The sequence below is a fragment of the Thamnophis elegans genome, chromosome 16, assembly GCF_009769535.1.
Source record: "Thamnophis elegans isolate rThaEle1 chromosome 16, rThaEle1.pri, whole genome shotgun sequence".
Classification (NCBI taxonomy): Eukaryota; Metazoa; Chordata; class Lepidosauria; order Squamata; family Colubridae; genus Thamnophis; species Thamnophis elegans.
Genome location: NC_045556.1, coordinates 37,342,768 through 37,365,182, shown reverse-complemented (window position 1 = coordinate 37,365,182; position 22,415 = coordinate 37,342,768). Strand labels below are relative to the sequence as shown.

The 22,415-nt window shown below is 53.2% G+C and overlaps 1 protein-coding gene across 6 annotated transcripts in view; it reads left to right on the top strand.

Annotated features, from left to right (window-relative positions):
* RGS3 (regulator of G protein signaling 3) overlaps positions 1-21,522 on the top strand; it is a 31,492-nt gene extending 9,970 nt beyond the window's left edge. For 5 of the 6 annotated variants that reach the window (XM_032232523.1, XM_032232524.1, XM_032232525.1 and 2 more), the window contains 15 exons: positions 1,205-1,286; positions 1,520-1,625; positions 1,838-2,189; positions 2,558-2,597; positions 2,700-2,884; positions 3,980-4,063; positions 5,874-5,985; positions 7,333-7,376; positions 9,245-9,376; positions 12,910-13,560; positions 16,344-16,411; positions 18,002-18,103; positions 18,771-18,832; positions 19,665-19,831; positions 20,326-21,522. In XM_032232523.1, the coding sequence (XP_032088414.1) occupies positions 1,205-1,286; positions 1,520-1,625; positions 1,838-2,189; positions 2,558-2,597; positions 2,700-2,884; positions 3,980-4,063; positions 5,874-5,985; positions 7,333-7,376; positions 9,245-9,376; positions 12,910-13,560; positions 16,344-16,411; positions 18,002-18,103; positions 18,771-18,832; positions 19,665-19,831; positions 20,326-20,505 (2,367 nt within the window). In that variant the 3' untranslated portion in view covers positions 20,506-21,522. Of the gene's footprint in view, positions 1-1,204; positions 1,287-1,519; positions 1,626-1,837; positions 2,190-2,557; positions 2,598-2,699; positions 2,885-3,979; positions 4,064-5,873; positions 5,986-7,332; positions 7,377-9,244; positions 9,377-12,909; positions 13,561-16,343; positions 16,412-16,432; positions 17,745-18,001; positions 18,104-18,770; positions 18,833-19,664; positions 19,832-20,325 lie in introns of those variants that run through there. The other variant, XM_032232528.1, reaches the window with a different exon arrangement.
* The last annotated feature ends 893 nt before the right edge of the window (positions 21,523-22,415 follow it).

Here is a 22,415-nt window from a genome sequence, read left to right as displayed (position 1 = left end):
CGGAAACCTGATTCCCCTTGGGCCTGTTGCCTTTTAGGCAGTAGAGTTTCCACATACCTGTGAGGTGGCAGAAGCTGACTCTCCAAAGAGCAGCTCGCCTGGGGCTTCTTGGCCACTTCTGGTTTCCCCAAGGACCAGAGCCAAGCGAGTGCTGAGACAGAGCGATGAGCTAGGCAGCCTTTGGCGGCTCGGTCGGCTGTGCGGTGGTGGGGGTGCGAATATGCCCCTGTAACCCTCCCCTGCCTGGCCTCCTCCCTTTGTCCCCAGGGGAAGCAGGCAGCTCTCTCTTCATCTATCTGCTGTCACTTTTCTGGGAATGCCAGCTCGTCCTCTAGCCTTGCTACCTTCTCAAGAGCTGGTCTCAATGACAAGGCTTCTGGGATGTCCCTCTACTGGTATTGCTAGGTAGACAGAAGAGGTGCTCGGGGTGGGGGGGGAGGTGCCCTCTGTGTGGAAAGGGGCAGCCTTAGGCGGGGACTGACCTGCTTGGTCTTCCTGATGATGCCATTGTTGAGCCAGAGGGCGACTGTCTGACTCTTTTCTGTTTCCGTGGTCTGGGTGTGAGGGGCATTTGAGCCACCGGCTTTTGGGGGGGCTGAAGAAGGAGCTTGATCCCAGGGGTGGGCTACAGACTTCTTGCAGACAGCAAGGTGGGAGGGGGGATTTAAACCATCCAGAAAGAAAAAGACGTACAGCTTACAGCACAGCCCTAAATAAAGTCTGTTGCGTTTAGCGGGACTAAACACAGGTAAGTGTTTAGTAAGTAAGTGCGTAGGATTGCAACATATCTCCAGCTACAAACTTCCAGTTTTTCACAGTTCCCTGGCTGTGTTTACACAGGCTAATATTCTCTTCATACGTGCATGAGTTGGTAATGAGCCCGTTGAATCCGTCACGCTTCTATCCTCCCTTTAGTAGTTGGTCCATAAAAGCTGCAGCTCCGAAGGTGGGAGGCGCCGTGCCTGCTTCTTCCTCGGGAAAGAGCTTCCTGGAAGCCCTGCGGGGCTCCTCCTCCAGGCCGCCTTTCTCCGAAACCGGAAGGGCAGTTCTTTCCCTTTTGCTGGTCAAACAGGAAAGAAAGATCATTAATAAAAATGTTAAGCTTTTCAGATACTGAAATTGTTACAGTTTTAAAAATCTTCACGGTTATGATTCATTTTTAACCAGTTTTTAAAAGCGTGTAAAACTCTTAATTTTGTTTCAGATCACAATCCCGCGTGGGAAGAATGGGTTCGGTTTCACCATCTGCTGCGACGCCCCTGTTCGGGTCCAAGCCGTTGATTCTGGTAAGGATGGGTGGGCTTCACCTGCAGAGGGGGCTGCCTGGCTTCCTTCTGCTTCAGGTACCCTCAGTTCCCGGCATGCGTCCTTGCAACATGGCCATCCAGGCCCGAAACCAGGGGCTCTGTCCCGAGACCAGGTTTTCAGCCCCCCCTCCCCCCAAATGTTGTGAAGGTGAAATCACCCAGTTCTCAGGGGTGACCTCGGTTTAGCTTAGCTCCCTCTCTTTTCTTTCCAGGCGGCCCAGCAGAGAAGGCTGGCTTGCAGCAACTGGACACGGTGCTTCGGCTCAATCAGCAGCCTGTGGAAGACTGGAAATGCGTAGAATTGGCCCATGAGATTCGGTGACTATGAATTGTGTGTGGAAAGGGGTGTCGGGGTGGGGGGGGGGAAATGAAGGGCCCAAGTCAAGCCGTGGGATCAAGGTCAGCCTCTGGTTTGCTTTCTGTCGCGGTCCATGCACCTTCCCCTGCGGACGGCCTTTTCAGGGAGTCGCTGCAGGGAGGAGGGGGATTGTAGCTCAACCAATCAGTGTCCCCCTGGCCTTTGCTTCCAGGAACTGTCCCCAGGAGATCCTCCTCATCGTTTGGCGCATTGTGCCGCAGGTCAAACCCAGCCTGCAAGGGGTCCCCCGCCACCCCTCTGGCAAATCCACCTACGATTTGCAGTCTCCGCCCACCCGGCGGGAGAAGAGCAGCACCGGGCGATCGCGGGCCCCCGAGCATCGACAGAGCTGCCACGTGCTGTACGATGGGAACCACGAGTTTGCGCTCAACAGCTGGGAACGATACACTGAGCTTGGCAAGGCTCCCCAGCAGCACACCATGCCTCCGCCTTCCCGACCTCCTTCCTCCAGTGGTACAGACAAGAACTACATCCTCCTTACCCCGCTTAATCCGGGAGGCCAGGTACGGCCATTGGGAAAAGGGGAGATTGATAAGCCAGTGGCAGTTGTTCTATGCGTGGTAGACACATTTCTCCTACGTGTTGGCACCTATGGAAAAGAGAGAGAGAGAGAGAGAGATGTTCAGCTATGTTTATCCTTTGAACTGCCCAGCGGATATCAAAATGAGAACCCCCTCCCTCTAAGGAAAGGTTCAGCAATGAGGAAAACTGTTTCTGGAAAGTTCAGACTGAACGTTCTCCAGTGAGATAGCAGGCAGAGAACTAGAGGTGGGGGCAAAAATTCAACTCCGTCCTCTCCCTGACCAGTTAGCATAGAGGCAAAATCACTCTGTGTCCTAAAAGCAGAGGGGGGGGTGCTTGTGTCTTCCAGCTTCTGAGGCGAGTCTGCCAGGAGAATGAAGCTCCCGGAGGTAAGTGGCTGTAGTTGTAATTCTGGCTGCCTTCGGGTGTCCTAACACGGCTGGCGGCCTTGAGAACAGAATCCCTCCTCCATTTTTGTTCCTAACGTCCAGGCAATGTGTGCAAAGGAGAATCTCGTGGCAAGAAATCCCGGCTGATGAAGACGGTGCAGACCATCAAGAGCCATGGAAGCAGCACCCAGAGCTGCCCTCTGCTGGGATCCCACATCCCACCCTCCAGTTACGGCACCTACGTAACCCTCTTGCCCAAAGTGCTGGTTTTCCCCATCTTCGTGCAGGTGAGTCTCGGAAGGCTCCATACCTGGGAAGTCCCTTTTCTCTGAGCTGTGCATTTCTCTCTGGCCCAGCTGCCCTCAGTCAGAGTTCACCGTCATCCTTCTAGACGCCTTCTAGGGCAGAGCAAGGCAGGGAGTCCTGGCCTACCCAGCAAAAGTCTTTTCTTTCCCCTAATGGCCTCCTGGGTGCCCCAGGGAACTTGCCAGTAAGGCTCGGAATGCAGGATTCTTGCTGGTTTTCAACTTGCCTTCATTCTCCAGTGAGAACCATCACTTTGTTGTGCATAGAGCAAAAAAAGCCGTGACTAGACCTGGCCTTGGTGCAGCTCCCAGCAGCTGGTGTTTAGTGGCATGCAGATTCTGGACGTACCCTGTAATTACCATGGTTAATGCCAGTTGATTGGGCTTCTGCCAGAGCAGCAGAGTTTGCACATGGGAGTAGAAACAGCCAGGGAGGCCAGAGGAGAGTGAAGCCCTGAACAGAAACACCGTGGCAGAAGGTAGCTGGGGAAATCTGATATATTACCTCTGTGAACAGACGCTGCTCCTGAGAAGAAGCTCTGCCTCTTTCAGAAAGCTTGGGGAAGAGGCTGGACTCTCTTCCTGGTCAGCCCAGTCCCAGTGTGGCTCTCCCAGGCAGCTTCCTCCCCCAGCTAGGCACGGAGGGTGGCCTTGGTGGAGCCCAGAGAAGGAAGGCTGCGTTAGGATCTCTGGGCAGATGGAGTCCTCCTGCCTCAGACAGAGGCGCCCAGTCGGGCATGTAAGCTCTGTGCTTCCCTTCTCGTGCCACCTTGCCAATGTTTTCTACTCAGCCACACGCCGGGACGGTTTCAACTGCTCAATGTGTGCTGAAGATTTTGTTGAATAGCAAAACGATGATCACCTCATCTCCCAAAAGTGGAATTCTTTCTCTAGTTATTGTGTGACCTGCCGGCTCTCCCGCTTGTTTTGTTTTTGATTTCCTGGACTCTGGACTTTCCATTGGTTATCAGGGGTTTGCAGCTGCCAAGGAAGAAATGGATGGAGTCCTCCAGAGAGTTTTCTCTCCATCAGGGTCTCTGAGTTGTGTGTCTGTGTGTGTTTCTCTTACTCCATTAGCCTCTGGATCTTTGCAGCCCAGCCCGGACGCTGCTTTTATCAGAAGAGCTGCTGCTTCACGAGACTCGAAACAAACCAACTGAGGTGAGCATCTGGGTGCATCCTAGGAAATGATATTTATTAATACTGACTCTGGCGAGGAAGAAGAATCCAAAGTGCCATAATGTCAGAGGGCACAAGATGTTCAGCATTGTTAGGGGCATCTTGTGATACAGTCACAATTGATATTCACAATATTTAAAGTCACAATGTTGAGATGTGGGGCGGCGTAGAAATCTTTAAATTTAGCCAAATAATTTATTTAATTTACAGATAAACTTGTATTTAAACAAATACAGAAATGGAGGACCTTCTCCCTTCTGGTTCACCCCCAGGCTTCCCCTGAGAACCAGAGGCCTTTCTTGGCCATAGAGACTAGGCTGCCCTAACCCTTGAGAGGCCTGGTGCCAGGGCAGGCCATTCTAGGCAGCGATCTGCTGTTAAGTGCCACTGCCCCTTTGGTCTTCCTGCTCCTGTGCTGTGCCGGCCTGGCCTTCCTTTGGAAGTGCTGCTGCTGCTAAGTGGCCTGGTTGGGGCAGTCGCCTTCTGGAGCTGCTCTACAAGCTCAGGGGCTCCTGCTTTTGCTTCCAAAGCCCCACAGGTTCCCCATGAAATGTTAGTGTGGTTAATATTCACACTAATGTTTCCGTAGACCTTGCAGTTTTAATAACCTTGTTTTTGAACCCTTGCGCATTGCTGCACCCACGGATGAGTTCTGCTACCAGCTAATGGATGAGATTACTTTTTTGGCATGGACAGTTTTCCTTTGGACTGGCTCATCAGTGTGCTGAGATGCTGTTTGTGTTGCCTCATGCGCATTGCTGTGGCGAGGGGGGCACTGACTCTGTTGGGGGCTTGCTTCCCGGTGGACACGCGCCAGAGAAGCCCTGCCAGTGTCTCTCGATCAAAAGTTGGCTCTTTTTTTAAAGCCCTATGTGACCTTTGGAGGCATGAATTAATCTGGTCACCAGCTCACTTTGCTGCCAACCCGTAGATTCTCGTGTGGCTTTTTCTTGGGGGGAAGATCCAAGCCTGTCTCTGCCCACAAATGGGATTGGTGCCAGAAGAGGCTAGAGTGCAAGGGATTTCAGCTCACAAACTCCATCCTGAGGCCTGGGATGAGGGAACCTGTCCTGCTCCAAGTACCTTTTGGCCACCTGAAGTAAACAATCTTGACTTCAGGGTCTGGAATGGCAAAACTCCTTTATTTTCTCCTTGTTTTTAAGAGCCAGCCTGGATACCTTCCCCTTTTTTGCTTCCAATGGGTCTTTTTTTTCCTTTTTTGCCTCTGCTACTATTTCTGAAACAATTATAATCAATTCTTTTGCTGCTACTGTAATTCCTGAATTTGGCTGGAATGTGTCTGTGAGGTTGGCACGTCTGGTGGTCTTAGAGTGATTTCATTGTATTGTATGTTGCAGGGAAGTTGCTTCCAGAATTTCGCTCAGAATTGTGATAACATCGTACTTTTCCCCCCCACTAAAAGGGAAAGGGGCAGTTGGCCGTGCACTGTGTGGCACTCTGCCAGAAATGTCCATTCCCTAAACCTTACGCTAGTTTCAGTCACATCCTGTCTAGACTTGATTTTTCTTCCCACAGTGATAATCTTTGAAATTCTGGGGAGTTTTTGGAGCTGTGTTGCACAGGGACTTCTAGGCCCATAAGGTCCAAAATGAGATGCCAAGGGGTGACTCCAGAAGCCCTTTGCAGAGGGACGCCTGCCCTGTCTGGGCAAGGAGCCAAAGAGATTTGAAATGGGGGCTGATGCACTGAACCAGATGCCATCAATTGCAGAAACAGTGATTAGTTCGCTCCAATGTTTGGCCCTTTTTCTTTTTCCTTCTGCCTTGTGTAGGTGACCCTCTTCGTTTATTCAGACTTACTGCTCTTCACCCAGGAAGAGGAGCCCGGACGATGTAATGTCTTTCGCAACCCGCTTTACCTGAAGGATGTGCGGCTGCAAGAGGGTGAGTCCAGAAAATGACTCCTCCACGAAGCCCATCCTTCCGCCCAGGGAAGTTCTGGTCACGGTCTGCATTTAAGGACACCTTCCCTCACTTTGTCCCAGGAGCTGAAGGGCAGACCAGGCCTTCCTTCTCGTATTGTTTTGGGACTCCTGAACCCTCAAGGTGGGAAGCCCTGACTGCCTCAAGGGCCCCGTGGCCCCTGATTTGTCCTTTTGGGGAAGGAGAGTCATTTAAGTGGCCATGGCAGATTCTCTGGTGGTGGTTCTCATGGGTGAGGAGATCCCACGAGGGAAGGGAATCTCACGGGATTCACTGCGGCTCCTCCTTGGCCCTCACTTTTCTCAACCAGATGCATAAAGTCCTTAAGGGCTCAGGTGCTCTCTGGCAGCCAGAACTCCCTGCCTGCCTTCCTTTTCCTGAAGATGCCCATGCTCAACAGCAATTTTGGCATTGTTTATTAATTCATCTTGTCATTAATTCAACCTGGGCCAGTCCTGGAGTCTGGGGGAGGCTCTGAGGAGGGCTCTGCGTCGGAGGCAGAGAGGGGGCCAGGGCCGTCTGACAGTTATCAGCTGCCTTCAGAGTCAGACATCAGTGAGGCCGAAGAACAGCTGGAGCCTGTTCCCAGTGTGCGCATGCGCAGAGTTGCCAGACAAAGGGAACAGCTAAAGAACAGGGGTGGACTTGGGAGTAAGGCCACAGGTGGACGATGAATGGCCCCTCCCAGAGGAAAATAAAAGAGGAGCGAAAGGGGAATGGAGTTTGCAGGAGGCAATTAGTTTGCTTCATTGGTTCCTGACTCACCAAATTCTGCAGCTATCAGCCTAGCAGGTCTCCAAACCAGATAAGGTCTGTGACCCTAAATCCTCCTTCAAAAGACTTTGCTGGAGGTGAATGAGCAGAATTCACAGTCAATTAATAAAAGGGGTTTTTGTCGGGACCAGGAGTTTGCTTCAGGCTCTTGGGAAGCCTCAGTCAGAACACCGTGGGATGAATGAGTCCCAGCAGCACCAGGTCAAGAGAAGTGGGATAATTTAAGACCACCTGGCTAGATTATGCATTGCTGTCAAGTAGTTGTCTATGTTTTGTGTGTCCATCGAGGAGTGTGTTGTAGGTGTGTCTCCAGCAGAGAATGTTGGGCTGGGTAGCTCAGCAGGCTCACCACCTGGCTAGGGCAGCTTCCAGGGCTCCTGTTGGGAGCTTCTTATGTTTAGAAATGCTGTGTTTTCCAGCTTTCCCTTTTCCATGGGAACAGCTACAGCATGCTGAGCACTTGGCCAAAAACATATTTTTCATTTGTCAAGTCAGAGAAGGTTAAATGACCCCTTTAATCTACTTTTCTTGCAGATTCCCCTGAAGATCTGAAATTCTGCATTCTTTACCTGGCAGAGGTAAGCATTACCTGCAAATTAGCTTCCAGCTACAATTAGTGCATCCCATCAGCCTCTTTTGGTAGCTGGCAGAAGAAATAGAAGTTACTCAGTCCAGAGGGTCCCAGAGTGGTGGCAGACTGAATTCCACCTAGAAGAAAGCCTCACAAAATATTGCAACCTTGAGGACTCGCAGTCAATAAGGAAGAGAGATTTTTGGGCCTTTGTCCTTGTGTTTGTAGTTAAGTGTCAGTGATGCAATAAGCTTCCTTCTTGTAGGACGGGGGTGTCAAACTGGCGGCCCACGGGCCAGATGCGTCACCCACAGGCCACGCCCACCTATCCGCGAATGGGAAAAACGCCATGTGGCACCAACGTGACACCCTGAGTTTGACACCTGTGCTGTAAGACGTCATCTCAGGGCTCTGAATATGAATAATGCGATTCGAGTAAAGAGTGGGAGGGCAAATACATTTTGGGGTTTAGCCAAAATCATCATGTTTCGAGCCCTGATTCAAGAACGCACAACTCACAACTTGTTGTCACTTCCCCTCTACTAGACCAGATGATCAGAGGGAACCTGCACACCAAGTTTATCCTAGCAGGCCTTTCAGAATATCTCCAGGATTGCGGGGGGGGGGGGGGGGGGGGGCAACTTTGTGGGCCTGCGAGACTGATGGGCAAAATGGTTACCTTGAGGCAAGGTTTAAGCCACCGTTTTATTCCTTCAAAACCTTCCCCCTCTCCAACACTGAGCCGATTGCCTCAGTTTTGGAGCACGTTAAGGGGCTAAATAGGAATCTTGAACCTACTGAGGTGTTTGAATAATAGACGTCACTGTCCCAGTTAAACTGAAAAATAAAAATAAATAAAGGAGGACTTGGAGGAAGTGAAGCTGGTGGCTTGGTCTCTCTTTAGAAAGTGGTGGAAGAAAGCTTTCTTTAAATCTCTGATCTAGTCACTTTAGTTCCAGGGCCAGCCCCTTCTCTACAAGCTGCACGTCAATATTTGACGTGTGTGTGTGTGTGTGTGTGTGTGTGTGTGTGTGAGAGAGAGAGAGAGAGAGAGGGAGGGAGAGAGAGAGAGAGAAAGGGAGGGAGAGAAAGAGAGAGAGAGGTGGCTGCCCTCGCCCAGGAAAAGGCGCCACTTGCAAAGAGCTTCCTTTCTGCTTTGCCAGCAGTCAATCCGCAGAGCTTTGCTCTTGGCTGGCCTAATTGAATTGATCAAGCCGCTAATTCCATTATCCAAGGTGGGGGGGGGGAGGGGACTCCGGGACAGGCTTTTGTATTGCCTGTGTTGGAGAGTGCGTGGGAAGCTCCCCGTCAGCTTCTCCTGGACAGTCGGCATGAAATGCTGCATTATCTGCCTCTATAGCTTTGTTGGGCTGACGTGCAGCCTCTATAAATCTGAATTCATCTCTTTAAATCCTCCCTTTTAATTGCTCCAAGCTAAGAAGGTACTGATGCTGCAGGCTACCAGAGACACACATGTGCCCTTGAGGGTGTGCAGTGCCTGTTTCCCCAATTGGAGTCCTTTGGGGGGGGGGGGCAGCGACCCTTGCTCAGTGCTGCCCTCCGCAGCTACAGGAGAAGGGATCTGCATTGGCAACTCTGCCGCCGCTTCCGGCAGGGCGAGGAGGACCCTGACCCTGCAAAGGAAAAGCAAACTAACCAGCAGACTTGAGTAAAAGCCCCCCGGGACTCTTTCCTGGCATTCAGCTTACGTAGTTGTGTGTGCAGCTAGTTTTGCTATGAAGGACTCCTGATCAGCTGGTATCCCAGGTGGGCAGGCAACCCAGAGAGAAAAGCTGCTGCCGGGGGAGAACCAGGTGCCGCAGGTGGGCCTTGCTCCCCTCGACTTCTCCCGGCCTCTGTGTCCCTGTGTGCTAGGAGCTGGAGTGTGTGCTCAGCCTGCAGGCTCACTTCCGCGAGCAGAAGACCAGGGTGTGCTGGTGTCTGATTGAGAACATTGTGAAGCAGCAGCCGAGAACAACTCCGACAGCCCCTCCGGCGGAAAGCAAGGTAAGGGGCAGCAAGGGGAAAGGCCGGCGGGCAAAGGCCCATGACTGAGTGCAGACAGTTAACACGGGGCCGTGGCTCAAGGGGCGGGGGGGAAGCCGGTCAGGGAGGACCCTCCTCAGTGCATGGACTATATGGCCCCAAGAACAGCCCTGCTCTGGTCCAGGCCAAGTCAGAATCGGCAGCCTCCTTCCTCCCCGAGGGGGGTCCGCGGGGCTGGCCTACTGGCTGGCTTTGGCCCTTGTGCTGCCGTATTCTTGGCGCTGTCTTCTTCCCTGGGACTGCCTTGCCTTCTTCTTGGCAAGGCACAGATGCTGTCACAGCCACCAGCCAGGCAGGGACTCGCCCTACTTGGGATGTCCAGCCGTACGAGAGAGATGGAGAGGAGTGGCAGAGAGAAGCCGAAGAACATTGGGGGGCTTTGGGCCGTTTGCAGGCTTTGTTTCCTTGTACCTGGCTGATGATGAAGGCTCCCCTTTGTTCCCAGGGAGAGTGGGAGCAAGCAAGCGGTGCCTACCTCTGTCCAGCTGATCACTCAGTCCTGCCTCTGGCGGTTTAGGAGAATAATCAGAATTGGCTGCTTTCTGGCAGAGTTCCTGGCTGCACTTAATCCAATGATGATCTGACTTAGGGAGGCCAATAAAATCCTCAGCAAGTATTGCGTTCTCACAGGCGCCCGCACGAAAGGGCAGGCAGAGCTGGTGAGTAGCAGCTGGAGCCGGCTCTCTGGGGGGCAGTCCCTATTTGGGGGAACCCTCCCCTCTGCCTGGACACCCTCCTAGGCAGCGGCTGCCTCCTCTCCTACTCACCTTGGATGAGACTAATCTGGGGCACCTTTGAAACGACCGCCCCCTACCCCAAAGGCTAGGCTTGGGGTGCCCCCTTCTTCCCCAGCCAGCCCTTCAGGGAAGGCCCTGTCAACTGCAGGGCACACGCTTCAAGTCCTGTGGATTGGAAGGGGCTCCAGGAATCTCCGGTGGAGGTAGGAGATAAACACCCAGGTGTCTTAGATGTTTCACGTTGTGTTGATGTTGTGGTGTGGTTAGGGGCTGCTTCTGTTTCTTACGGGTTTGTACGATGCCTCCCCACCTGGAGAAATTGAACGGTGTTGCTGATAGCCCCTCCCTACTAAGGTTAAAGTGGGGAGGGGACTCTGTGTTTTGTACTTAGTTTGGGGAAGAATATGCAGTGGTTGTGGCAAGAGAACAATGTGTGCGGTGGTCCTCTCTGAAGTCATGCTTTGTGGAAGGAGTGATGTCACAAGGCTGAGGACAGGGGCCTTAGCCATGACACTAAATGAGCAGGGTAGGTTTTCGGGTGTTTCATCCTTCCCTGGCATGAATCTGCTTCTGGCACCAAAATAAATTGAGCAGCAACTATTTCAGCTTGCTTGATCTACAGGCTGAGAAAGACAGTGGCTGAAGGCAGAGGGAGCAGGAACAGCCTCGGGGAATGTCAGGAGGATGGGGCATCTCAGGAAAGTGGTGGTGGGGAGCAGGTTGCAAAGTGGCTGGTGGCAGCTGGAGGAGGAGGAGGATGGCTTAAGGGGGAGGGGGGGGAGGGACATAAAAAGATTTTATGGAAACTTCCACCAGAAAGTTACCTGGGGCAGGTGAGTTCAGGCCTGGCCACCTGGCCCCCCCCTCCCTCCCCCACACACCATGAAGGTGAGCTTGGACAGCTGAGGCAGAGGTGGGGCTTGTTCTGTGCTTGTGCTCTGTGCTACAGGGGAGGCAGGAATGCATCCATACGTTAAAAGCTCCCCTCAGTCATTACTTTAAGCGTTCTAAGGCCCAGCCCAAGCATGGCAACTCGGATTTACCTGGCTTAGGTCTGGAGGGCCTTATTTTTTTCTCTTAAAACTTTGACATTGATCCAGTTGATCACCCCATTAAGCATCACAGGTTCACTTCTCTATCTGCTAGAAACGCTGAAGACGCTCTGTATCGTGACTGTGCCGGACCAGACTGAAGCCTTCTGGCCTTAAAACCCCTGGGTGCCAGCCCTTTACCCAAACCGAGAGTGCCAGAGCATATTTCCATATTTACCACCAGCATTAGCCACTGGTTGCCCACGGCTACATTTCTAGGGATATCGGAAGCAGAAATTTGGACTCTTGAATATGTCAGGTTTTATTCTTCCTCGTCTCTCCTGTAAGTTGTTCTCTGGACGGAGAGCAAGTGGATTTTAACTCCATGTCTTCTGGCAAGTTGGGGAGAATATGAAATGTTTAAAATCTACCTCCGGTGGCATCAACCCTCCTCCAAAGGCCTATGAGTCAGCTCAGCTAAGTGGAAAAATGGGATGTGTTGTGTGTGTGATGGGCCTCCGTTCCGAAGGGAAGTCCCCAGGCCCCTTCCATGATGCGGCACAAGGGCTGCTTGAGCAACAGGGTGTTTACACCCCACTCCTAGGTCTCCTGCCCATCTTCCCCTCCCCAAAGGAATATCTCTCGTAATTTGCTCCCACTGAGCAAAGGAGGCAGGTTGGAACCTGACCAGCTGTGTTTGTTTCCTGAGCTAAAAGCCTTGTTTACATCCGGACCTCCGTTGTCCAATTAAGCATCTCAGCTAGTGTGGGACACAGAGCCAAGGCAGGGGATGCCAGCAGCAGCAGCAGCAGCAGCAGCAGAAGACTCAGATCAGCTGTGGGCAAATACCTGCAGCAGCTCTCAATGAGCTCAAACAGCTCATTTGGAGAAGGACGTGCGAGTCCTGTGGTTTCTAGAGAAATCAGTGGGGCCGGTCCCAGGTTTGGGGCTTAGGTAATCACTGCCTCGCCTGGCTTTACCCGCAAACCCCTCGCCCAGAAACATTGACCAGAAGCACCTACAATCCGTAAGTTCTTGCAAGCTGGTCACTCCCCACCCTGAGATTGCAGAAGCCCAGCACCCGTGTGCCGGGAATTTAAGACCAGCCCCTGACTCTTTTGGGGAGCTGCCATGCCCCGTCCCAGCCTCTTTGCCAGTCCCTTGGCCATTGATCAGAAAGGGGAAGGGGGAGCGTCTTCCCAATTGGCTTTTGAGGGTGATTTTCAGAATATAATTTGGAAGTGGGAGGGTCTTTCACACAAAATTTAGGAGCAAATGCTACATCAGTAGATCATTGCTTGTGGTCGGAACAGACCCTAGTTTGAGCAGCCTCCTATATGGAAAGTGTAATATATGCCGGCCTGTATGCTGGTTAATGTTAGTGCTCTGTGCCAGATTTTCACGGTTCCAAAACATAGAATTGTATTTGGGTGGGGAGGAGAGGCATTTTATGCAAGGACTGGGAGGGGAGGCGAGCGCCCCCGAAGAAGCAGTCTCAACCACTGTGTCCCTTATTGGGAGGGAGGGAGGGTGGGTGCGAGGAAGGAAGGAAGGAAGGAAGGAAGGAAATGCTCCCCATGTATCTGAGGTGCTTAAGCGTCTGTGGTTGTTCAGAGACATCGGCCTCTGCCTGACCTTTCCAGGGTCACTCGGGACACGGGAAACTTTTGATCCCATTTCCAACCATGCAGTGGGGATCATCTCCCTTCCCCTTTCTTTCCCCCAGATGCTTGAGCCAGAAACTGCGAAATTAGGGGCAGTGCCATCTGTGGGGCAGGACGACAGCAGCCGCCGCCTTGCCTATCCTGTGAGAGGCAACTCCATAGAGGGGCTGACGGGGGAAGCTGTGGCAGAAGTCCAGGGCATCACGATGGAAGAGGGAAGGCAGAGCCGCCACCTTGAGCGGCAGGAACAGGAAGCGCCCTGCAGCGGCTCCACTGCCTTCGTCATCCCAAAGTTGCAGGTGGACGGTGCCTTCAATCAAGACCTGACCTGCCTCACCAGCCTCAAGCTCAGCGGTTCAGAGGAATTGGCTGAGGAGGAGGAGGAGGAGGAGGAGGAAGAGGAGGAGGACAGTGGTGAGGCTTATCTGGCCAGGGGGGACAGAAAACGCTGCAGCCTGTTTGAAACGTCTCAGCCGGCCTGCAGCCTGAGTGTGCAGAACTCCCTGCGGCGTCGCACTCACAGCGAAGGCAGCCTGCTCCAGGAGCCCCGAGCGGGCCACAGCTTCACCTCCGACACCAGCCTCAATTACACCGAGATGCAAGGGCCGACCTCCGGCTGGACCCTGCCGTCTCCACAGAGCCTCAAGAAACAGCTTCTGAAGAACGGGGGCTCCATCCACCAACTCACCCTGCTCTTTGTTGGGAATCGGAAGGTAGGCAAGGGTGTGTCTGTGTGTGATAATATGGGTGTGTGTGTGTGAAGTTGAGAGTACTCTTGGAGCAGAAAGAGCCAGAGTTCAGGGTAGAAATGATCTTGAATGCGAATTGCGTGCCATGGTCTCTGCTGGCTCTGCCCTGCACCTGCGGTGGCTTCGGGCCTCCCGGCTTCCTTTCGGGGGTCTCCGAGGGGAAGGCTGGACGAGGCCTTTGGACCACAGGAGACTTTCTTGGCACCCCAGAAATGTCAGTTTCCAAGTTTATTTAGAGGGCTAGTTTGACAAATACATTTCCAGGCTTCTAAGTGGCGATGCCAGATTTACTGGCCCTCCTTGGGAGGAAGACCTTCCTGCCCCTTGTTTCCATTGGGCCTCACAATTGAAAGGTAGGGAATTCTGGATCCACTCTCCGATGCTTCATGCCTGTTTCCCAGATAAGGTACAAATACAGCAGCTAAAGACCAAGCCACGTTCTCTGTCCGGGAGGTCAACCACCGAATCGGTTCTTGTAGGGCGGCAGCCGTGGCTGCTTCAGCTGGAACCCACCCTTGGCAGAGCTCTCGGCTCCCAGCTCCTCTGTACTTAACTCAATTAATGACAGGAAGCTTCAAGAAATGGCCAGGGTCCGGAGCTCAGATGAGCCTCTGACATCAGCCAGGGAAATTCCGCCTCCCGCTCTAAAGAGGTTGGAGAAGGGGCCTCCCGGACAGGCAGGGGGCTTGGCAGGAGCTTGGGGCGCAGGGAGACCAAGTGTGGTGGAGAAGAGCTTGGAAGGTTTGCCTGAGAACTCACTTCCTCCTCCTAGAGAACTTGTTAGCGGAGAGGCCAGGCAGTTCCCTCCCTCCCTCCCTCCCTCTGAACTATCCACTACATTTTGACTTCATATCCTCCTTCCGCTCAGCCCTCCCTCCCTCCCTCCTGCTCAGCTCTTCATGCTATTAGTGATTACTTAAAACATTTCAATGTAGCAATGTAATTATAACATTTTATCTCATTTCTGTTTAAAAAAGCACACAAAAGACTGGGGGGCGGGGACATGTTTCCTGAATGTTGCATTGTCAACTGAAGACAACTTTTTTTGGAGGGGGGTTCACCTATTTGGAGCACAAATGCCCCCGGGGATCTGTTTGATGCAGGGTCATTTTTTTGCCTTTGAATTTGGGAAGAGAAGCGGGCATTTGCAAGCTTCCACCGCCTGCTGGGCTGGGGAGCTAAGCAGAGTCAGGGCTGGTTGGCTGTAGGGTTGCAGGGCAGGCTCAGAGACAGCAGGGCGTTCCTCGAAGCAGCAGCTCTTGGGGCGTCTTCGGAAAGGCAGCTCCAGGGCCACCTCCAGCCAATCTCGGTCGAGCTGCTCGGGGTTTGACTGGAACTGCCGGGAACAGCCACCAGTAGCAGCCTGGGGATGCTGTTGGGCTGGGCAGCTGTCCCAGGGGCGTCCCAAGATGCTGCCGGCTGAGCACTTTGAACTGCAAGATAAATGGGCAGCTTCCGTGTCCAACCTGGCCAGGCTAACAGCAGCCCCATCAGTTACTCGTTGCCTGCTGTGAAAATAATGGCCTGAAGCCTGTGTGATGCAGCAGATATGGAGGAGCTCTGGAGGAAAGGACTTTGCAAAACTCCTGCCCTGCGGGGCTGCTGGCTTCCCTCTTCTGGCCTTCCTTTGTGCCTATCATCCTCATCCCTGTTTGCACACACAACGTGTGCTGGCTGCCCCCTAGGGGATGTGCCCCAAACGACTGGCGACTTCGGAGAGATGCGGGAGAGAACGACTGCTGGGCCTTTCGTTTCTCCAGCAGAGTTTGCTCTGAAATGCCCAGAGATGCTTGCTTGGCTTCTGGAGAGGGATTCGGCAGCTGTGGGTGGCTACTCCCTGCCAAGGCAGAAGAGAATGGCTGCCTTTCCCAAAGCAGGTCCCCGGGGAGAGGGGGAGAGGCAGGGACAGAGAGGAAGAGCGGGGATTTGGGGTCTCTGGCATTAAGTTGTAGGCCTTTTCCTTAACTGGATTAACCAGAGGCTCCATACTGAAGAAGGAAGGCGGCCACCTGATGCCTGTTATGAATTATGGACCAGGCCCCACTTCATGCTGGTCCTGCGAGGTTATATTCTGCAGGGGAGCAGAGTGAAAGCTCAGGGCCGGCCAGCCCCCTTCCCAAGAGCCAAGGCCCTCTTCCTGCCCTCTTCCTGTCACACACCGTCAGGTGGGTGGTGAACAGAACAACCCCATGTGCCAAGCAGAAGAGTCTGCCGTCTATGGCGGCTGCCTGCTGCCGGAAGAGGCCAGCCCCGGCCAGTTCCTGCTCGGGAGCGGAGAACCCCTCTCAACAATCGGAGGAAAGGCACTTGAGCCCATCTGGCGCACCCGAAAGGCCCAGAAATGTCCTTGCCAGGCAGAGAGGGAGCTCTGGGCCTGATAAGATCCGGAAGCCTCGCCTACCAGCAGAGGAAGCCTCCGAGGGCTGGGCTGGTGGTGCTTGACCAAGACGTGGTTTCCCACGGTTTGCCCCGGTTCCGGGTGGCGGGGGAGGCCCAGCAAGGAGATTCCCAAGCCAGTTCCTCTGTGTGCAGTTCGATCTGGCAAATGAGGCCTGCTCTGGAAAGGACGGTTGGTTGGCTTCTCTTGCAGTGTTAGTAAGCATCTGCCCCGGTCCGATCCCTCCGAGGAAGCCAAGGAGAGCAACAGCAACACTGTCGAGAATAGTTAACTCTTTCATGTCTCCCTCGGTTGAATTTACCTTTCTGTCTCCCCGTCCCTCTTCCCATTGTGGTGATGGTGGCCGCAGCAGCAGCAGGGGCTGGATCCTGAAGGACTCTGTGACTCAAGAGGGGCCCACAAGATGAACAAGACAATGTAAGTGTGACGGTGCTTTGATCAAGTTGTGGATCCGTTCCCTCAAATAGACTGAGTGGGTGGAGGCGTCTCTCTGGAGAACACAGGGCTGGGAATCAGAAGCGAGTTCCCCTTTGTCCCGACTCCCGTTAACACTGCAGGGGCCGGTTGCCCTTGGGGAGAGAGTTCCCCCACCCCTGAAGGAAAAGCCATCTGTGGGGGTCCTTCTGCAAAGGACAGGGCCCCCCTAGTCCCTCTAGAGCGATGCAGGGTTCACCCCCCTCCTCCTAGCCAGACCTCCCAGATGCTTTGCTAACAGATCCTCCTCCTCATCGCCTGCCTGCAAGCCAGCGGCACAATTTGGTGTTGATCTGAGCCCGTGTTAACCCAAGTTAACCCAAGCGTGCGATTGGTGGCCACAGGGTCAGTGCACCCAAATGGCTTGAGAGCCACTTTCTAGAGGCCACAGCTGCCACGGCTGGGAGTCTGGGACCCCTTGTCCCCCGCACCCCCTCCCCCACCACAGAAGAAAGCAGGTTTGACCCAGGGGGTCTCTTTCCCTCTCTGGCCAGCAGGGGCCTTGGGTCCCCTTAGGAGCCCGGTCTTTTGGGGAAGCTGAAGGGAGGGCTGCCTCCCACAGGCTTCCCCTTCCTGCTCTGGACGCTCCTTAATGGGGGGGGGGCGTCTGGTGAGCGGAGCAGCCCCAGGGCTCAGGACCTCCACGGCGCCCTCTGCTGTTCCTCCTGCCGCCCTGAAGGGGGCAGCATCGCTCCACTCCCGGCCTTCGCTGCTTCCCCAGCCCTTGCCCGAGGGGGGCTGCAGCGGCGGGGGCCGGGACAAGAACGTGGCGCGGCTTGGTGCGGGCAGGCAGCCGTGGGCAGAGGCGGTGCCGGCCGTGCCGGCTTTTGCGGCGGCTGATCGCCGTCTCCTGGCGGAGAGGAGCCGCGCCGGCTAGGAGCGGAGAGCCGGAGCTCGACTCCGGCGGGAGGGGGAAGGGGGAACGCAGCGGCGGGCGGCCGAAGCAGCGCCGCCTCTGGGGTCCACCGGCGCAGCCCCTCCCCGCGGAGCCCGGGCTCCCTTCCCGGGGCGGCTAAAAATAGCGGCGGTTTGGTGCCTGCGGCGGCCAGAAATAGCGGCGTTCCGGCGTGAGTCACACATGCGGCGGCCGCTCGGCGAGGGACGCGCGGCTCTTGGAAGCGGCTGGCCGGCTGCGCCCTCCGGCCCGGCCCATGCCTTTCTTCCGCGACCCCAGCAAAGCGCCGCCCGCGGAGCTCCAGGCCGAGACCTTCTGGGGCGCTCCGGGGCGAAGCGGCCGCGGGGGAGGGGGCCTGCAGCGACGGCACACCACCAAGGAGTACGTTGCCCCCTCCCCGCCTCCCCACGTAGGAATCCCCCCCCCCCCCAAGATTCCGTCCGGCTGCTCCGATGCGCGTGTGCCCAGCGCCTCTCGCTTGGGCTGCGCAAAGGGCTGCCTGGGATTGGGGTGTGTGTGGGGGGGGGGGGCGTTAAGAGTAAGGGCTGCGGCGTCGGGAGCGGAGGAGCAGGTCTTCTCCAGGCCTGAAGAGCTGGCCTCGGATGCTCACCCTCCCTCCCGGCTTCCTCTCCTTGCAGGGCCAAAGACGTCAAGAACCGACTGGCGCTCTTTCGGAAGCGGCATGAAGCCTTGGGGAGCCAGCCTGAGAGCAAGGCCGACAAAGGGATGAAGCCTCAGCGGTAAGCGAAACGGCCGGGGGTGGGGAACACTTCCCTCCTAGGCAAGGGGGAGTGGGGGGGGGGGGCGCTGCCCAAGATGCGAGATGGAAAACCACTTGGGAGATTGTGGTAATGAAACAACCCCTGAAGACGAAACCTCCTGCCTAGGAGGAAACCTGATTGAAAAGCTGAGATACCAGAGGTGTGGATGCCAGCCTCAGTTGTGTCCATGTCATGCTCAGCACTGGCTGCCAATGGGGAAGGGAGGGGCACTTTTTGACCCATAAGCCACAACCTCAGCCAAAGCCCTGTTTTGTCCCAGGCACCTGGCCTGTTCTGGGATCCCTAGACTGGAGACAACACACATTCAGGACACTGTGAGTGAAGTGGTGGAAGCCATGGAGGCAGCAAGGACAGAAATGTGCAGGGGGGATGGGATTGTGGCAAACTATATTTGACTCTGAGCGGCAGAAGAGTATGATAGGCAGGTTAAATAAAGTTCCAAATTTCAAGTTAGTTTGGTCAAAGTATTTATTTTTGTTCTAGGATTGTTCCAGTTTTAAAGAGGAGACGTTTTAATAAATCCATGTGGTGGGGAGTTATTTTTCTTCCCACAGTGGTTCCATCTTTCACGGGGCTTTTGTGACGTGTGATTTTAACTTCTCCCCCATCCCTTGCCTCCCTTCAGGCCCCCTCCTGAAGAAGCTCTCAAGTGGGGGGAATCGCTGGAAAAGCTGCTGCAGCATAAATGTAAGGAGCCTTTTCTGGGTTTGAGTTTCAAAAGTCAGGTTGCTGTATGTGTTTGAATTAAAATTGTGAAAGATTGGACAGCATTTTTCTTTTCTTTTCCCCTTTGCCAGAGCTTTTGAGTAAGTTCTCACCCATTCATTCCAAATTCAGATCTTAAACATTCAGGGATGGAAATAGAACAAAGCTTTAGGGTAGCAGTTATTTTCCTTCCCTTTCCCTGCCCTCCTCTCCTATTCCTGCCTTGGCTTATGGGACCTGGGTACTTCTTTGTGCCAAGAGGATAATTTTTGTTAAGGTAGAAAGCTTTTGCTAATAATAATATCGCCAAGTCAGAGAGTCGCCAGGTGTTGCTTGCTGTGACCAGCAGCAGGGCTTCCAAAGCACATTTTCCCATCACTCTTACTCCCCCCACCCCTCAGTGCCCACGGAGGTGCAGCAAGTTGGCCTGAGGGGTTTTGCATGCCAGGTGATTGCACTGCTGTATAGCATCTGTACCACCTATCTCTTGGAGAGACTGGATTTAAAGAAATTTGGAACAGCCTCTTGTCACGTGCCCAGAGATATTGAATCAAACCAAAGTGCCCTTAATCCAACTTCTCCTAAGGGATACAAAGCCCTTAACATTTTCTTTAGAGAGAATCTGCTTCTTGACATAAAAGTCGCTTAACTGAGAGTGAAGAAACAGAAACAGAACCCTCCCCCTTTTTATTTATTCATTGCGTTCTTATGCCGTCTGTTTCCCCTGTAAGGTGGCTGTGCCAAAGGAGCCTCCGTGCCTTTGTAGCACAAGGCCCTCTGACAAAAGCCACCCCATCCTCTCATCCCTGCTCAGATGGAGTGGCTGCCTTCCGTTCTTTCCTGCGCACTGAGTTCAGTGAGGAGAACCTGGAGTTCTGGCTGGCATGTGAGGAATACAAGAACATCAAGTCCCAGTCCAAGATGATCGCCAAAGCCAAGAAGATCTTCACCGAATACATTGCGGTCCAGTCCTACAAAGAGGTAAGCAGTGGAAGGGATGTTGGGTTTTTGTTGGGGTGCAGACAGCTTGTAGAAAGTTTACTCAGCTCGAGTGTGGAATAGAAAGAACTTTAAGCACATTTTCAAAGCCTCTGAATGGAAACCTCCGCTGTGGTTTCATCAGAGAAACGAGGCCAAGGAACCTTTTGGAAAAGATGCTCTTAAATCGGTTCCATAACTTTATCCCATGAAATCTGGAAAGATGCTCCCGGAGGCATTGGTTCTTCCTTCTCTTCTTTTGCTTTCTGTGCATCGTAAGGTCAGAATAGGTCTGGCAGGTTTTTGAAGCCTACTTCATGACTAGATAATAATTCCAGCAGACGTTATGCCACTCACCAAAAATGACACTGTCTCTGTTTTAGCGCAGGACACAATGAGCTGCAGTTTTTTGTTCACCTGTCCCTTCTAATGTCACCCTTAAGCTTCCGAATAAGCGGCAGCCTGACGGTGACCAGTGTCTGTCCGTCCTGCTCTAGGTCAATTTGGACTCCTACACCCGGGAACACACCAAAGAGAACTTGCAAAACATCAGCTGGGGCTGCTTTGACCTTGCCCAGAGGCGGATTTATGGCTTGATGGAGAAGGACTCCTACCCCCGCTTCCTGCGCTCAGAGCTGTACTTGGACCTCATTAACCCGAGGAAACCTTCACTGTAGATAGAAGATGCTAGGCCTCCCTCCAGGAAACTCCCGGGGAGCAGTATGTTTACAAATAATTACCATTTTGGCCATGGGATTGTCTGGATAAATAAATCTGTCTTCCCACCCAAAGGGGCCTCGGGGTGACAGAACTAAGTAGCTTTACTATTCCTTCTTCCCGACAACCTGCTTTTTCCTCTGGTACGATGAAGTCAGAGCACCCGAAGCTGCAAAGGAGCAGGCCTTCCAATGGACGACTGTGAAGTCCAGAGCCTTCCTTCCACCCTTCCGCTCTTCTGGAGGTGGCAGTGCGATGCACGCAGACCTGTCTTGGGGGATCCGTGGCTTTCATGAATGGGCCACATCCTCAAAGAGCAAGAGGGAGTGGGAGGGTCTCTTGCAGACTTCTGCTTTTGAATCTTGGCATGTCTTCTTTGGACAGAAAGCTCCCTCTGAACTGCAACAGACAAGGAATCCTCCTGCTTCTCTCCCACTTTCTGAAAGCCATGATAATCCTTGCTAAGTTTATTTATTGAAGCCTTCTAGTGGGACACCACGTCTATGAGAATGTCTCCCTGTTGAGTTTCCTTTCAAATTTAAGTGCAATATTTTTTTATTACCCTATTGCTATTATTTGTCTCCTGTTTTTCTCTCTGACCCTTGGAGTGAGTGGCAGAATGAATGTCAGTCAGTCACTCTTGTTCCTTATTCTTTGGCCTCCGACGTCTGCCCCGGCAGATGTGTAAAAAGCTTACTGCATCTTGTTGCAACAGCGGTGTGTACCTTGTAGAGACTGGAAAGCATCTGTACGTTTCTGTGCTGTGTCACCAAAGGAGGTGTGAGCCACAGCAGCATTTCTGGATTTGCATTCATATCCACGTGACTCTTTGGGTCCAGAAAGATGCGATCTCCTCCAATGGATCTTTTGACCAAGTGCCTGGTTAACTACTCAGGCCTATCTCTGCAGTTCAAGATATTTTTGTTTTTTACTCTGTCCTGTCTATTTAGGATAAATAAAGAGACAATACAAGTTAAGCCGTCTTTCCTCTTTCTTTGCAGCTATATTAATTTGTGAGGCAGGCTGGTTGGTCTGCCAGGCAACAAATGAGCAGCAATTCATTAAACAAAAACGCTCCAAAAATGAACATGCTCTGAAATAAGGATGTAAGGCAGAAGTTGGACCTCTAAGGCCTCTTCCAACTCTATGCTTCCCCCCCCCCCCTTCTCTCCTTCCCAGGGAAGAAGGAAGGACCCTCATCATGGCCTCTGTTGCAGGCTTCCCCTTCCCCATAAAGGATGCCAGGGCCTCATTCCGGGCTTCCCATCTGGTGGGCAAGCGCCCTGGGGATCACTGGGGGGTGGGTGGAGGAATGGGGCAGTGCAGCCCCAGCATGTACAGCTCTCCCTGCCAGGCACCCTTCTCCCAAATGCTCTGGTTCAGAGCCCTGAAGTTACCTTCCACATTCCCTTCCCCTCCTGGGAACCAGGCATCGGTTAGGAAGCCCCTCTGTCTGCCCTCAGAATGTGGGTCTCTTGGGGTGGGGGAAGCAGGAAGCCCCTCTTTAGCACCAGGTAGACTGCCTTGAGCTGTATAAAATAAAATTGAGATACAAGTCATCCCCAGCATGGTGGCCCTTCACGATTCAGGAAAAGCAACGAAATAGAAGGTCGTGGAATTAAATGGAGAATTTCACATAAAGTTAACAATTAATATAACAAAGATACAAACCAAGTTTACAGCTGCAAAGGATTTCACATAGGGAAGTCAGGTTGTTGAATTAAAGATGAATACTGCTTCTTTCTTACATTTCACTGTCTTTAGAGTCTACAGGTGGGAGACGGAAATTGCTTCGAAAAGGGCTTCATCAACCGCATCTTTTTCCTATGTTCCTGTTTTCAAAACATTAACAAATTCGCCCGATCTAAAT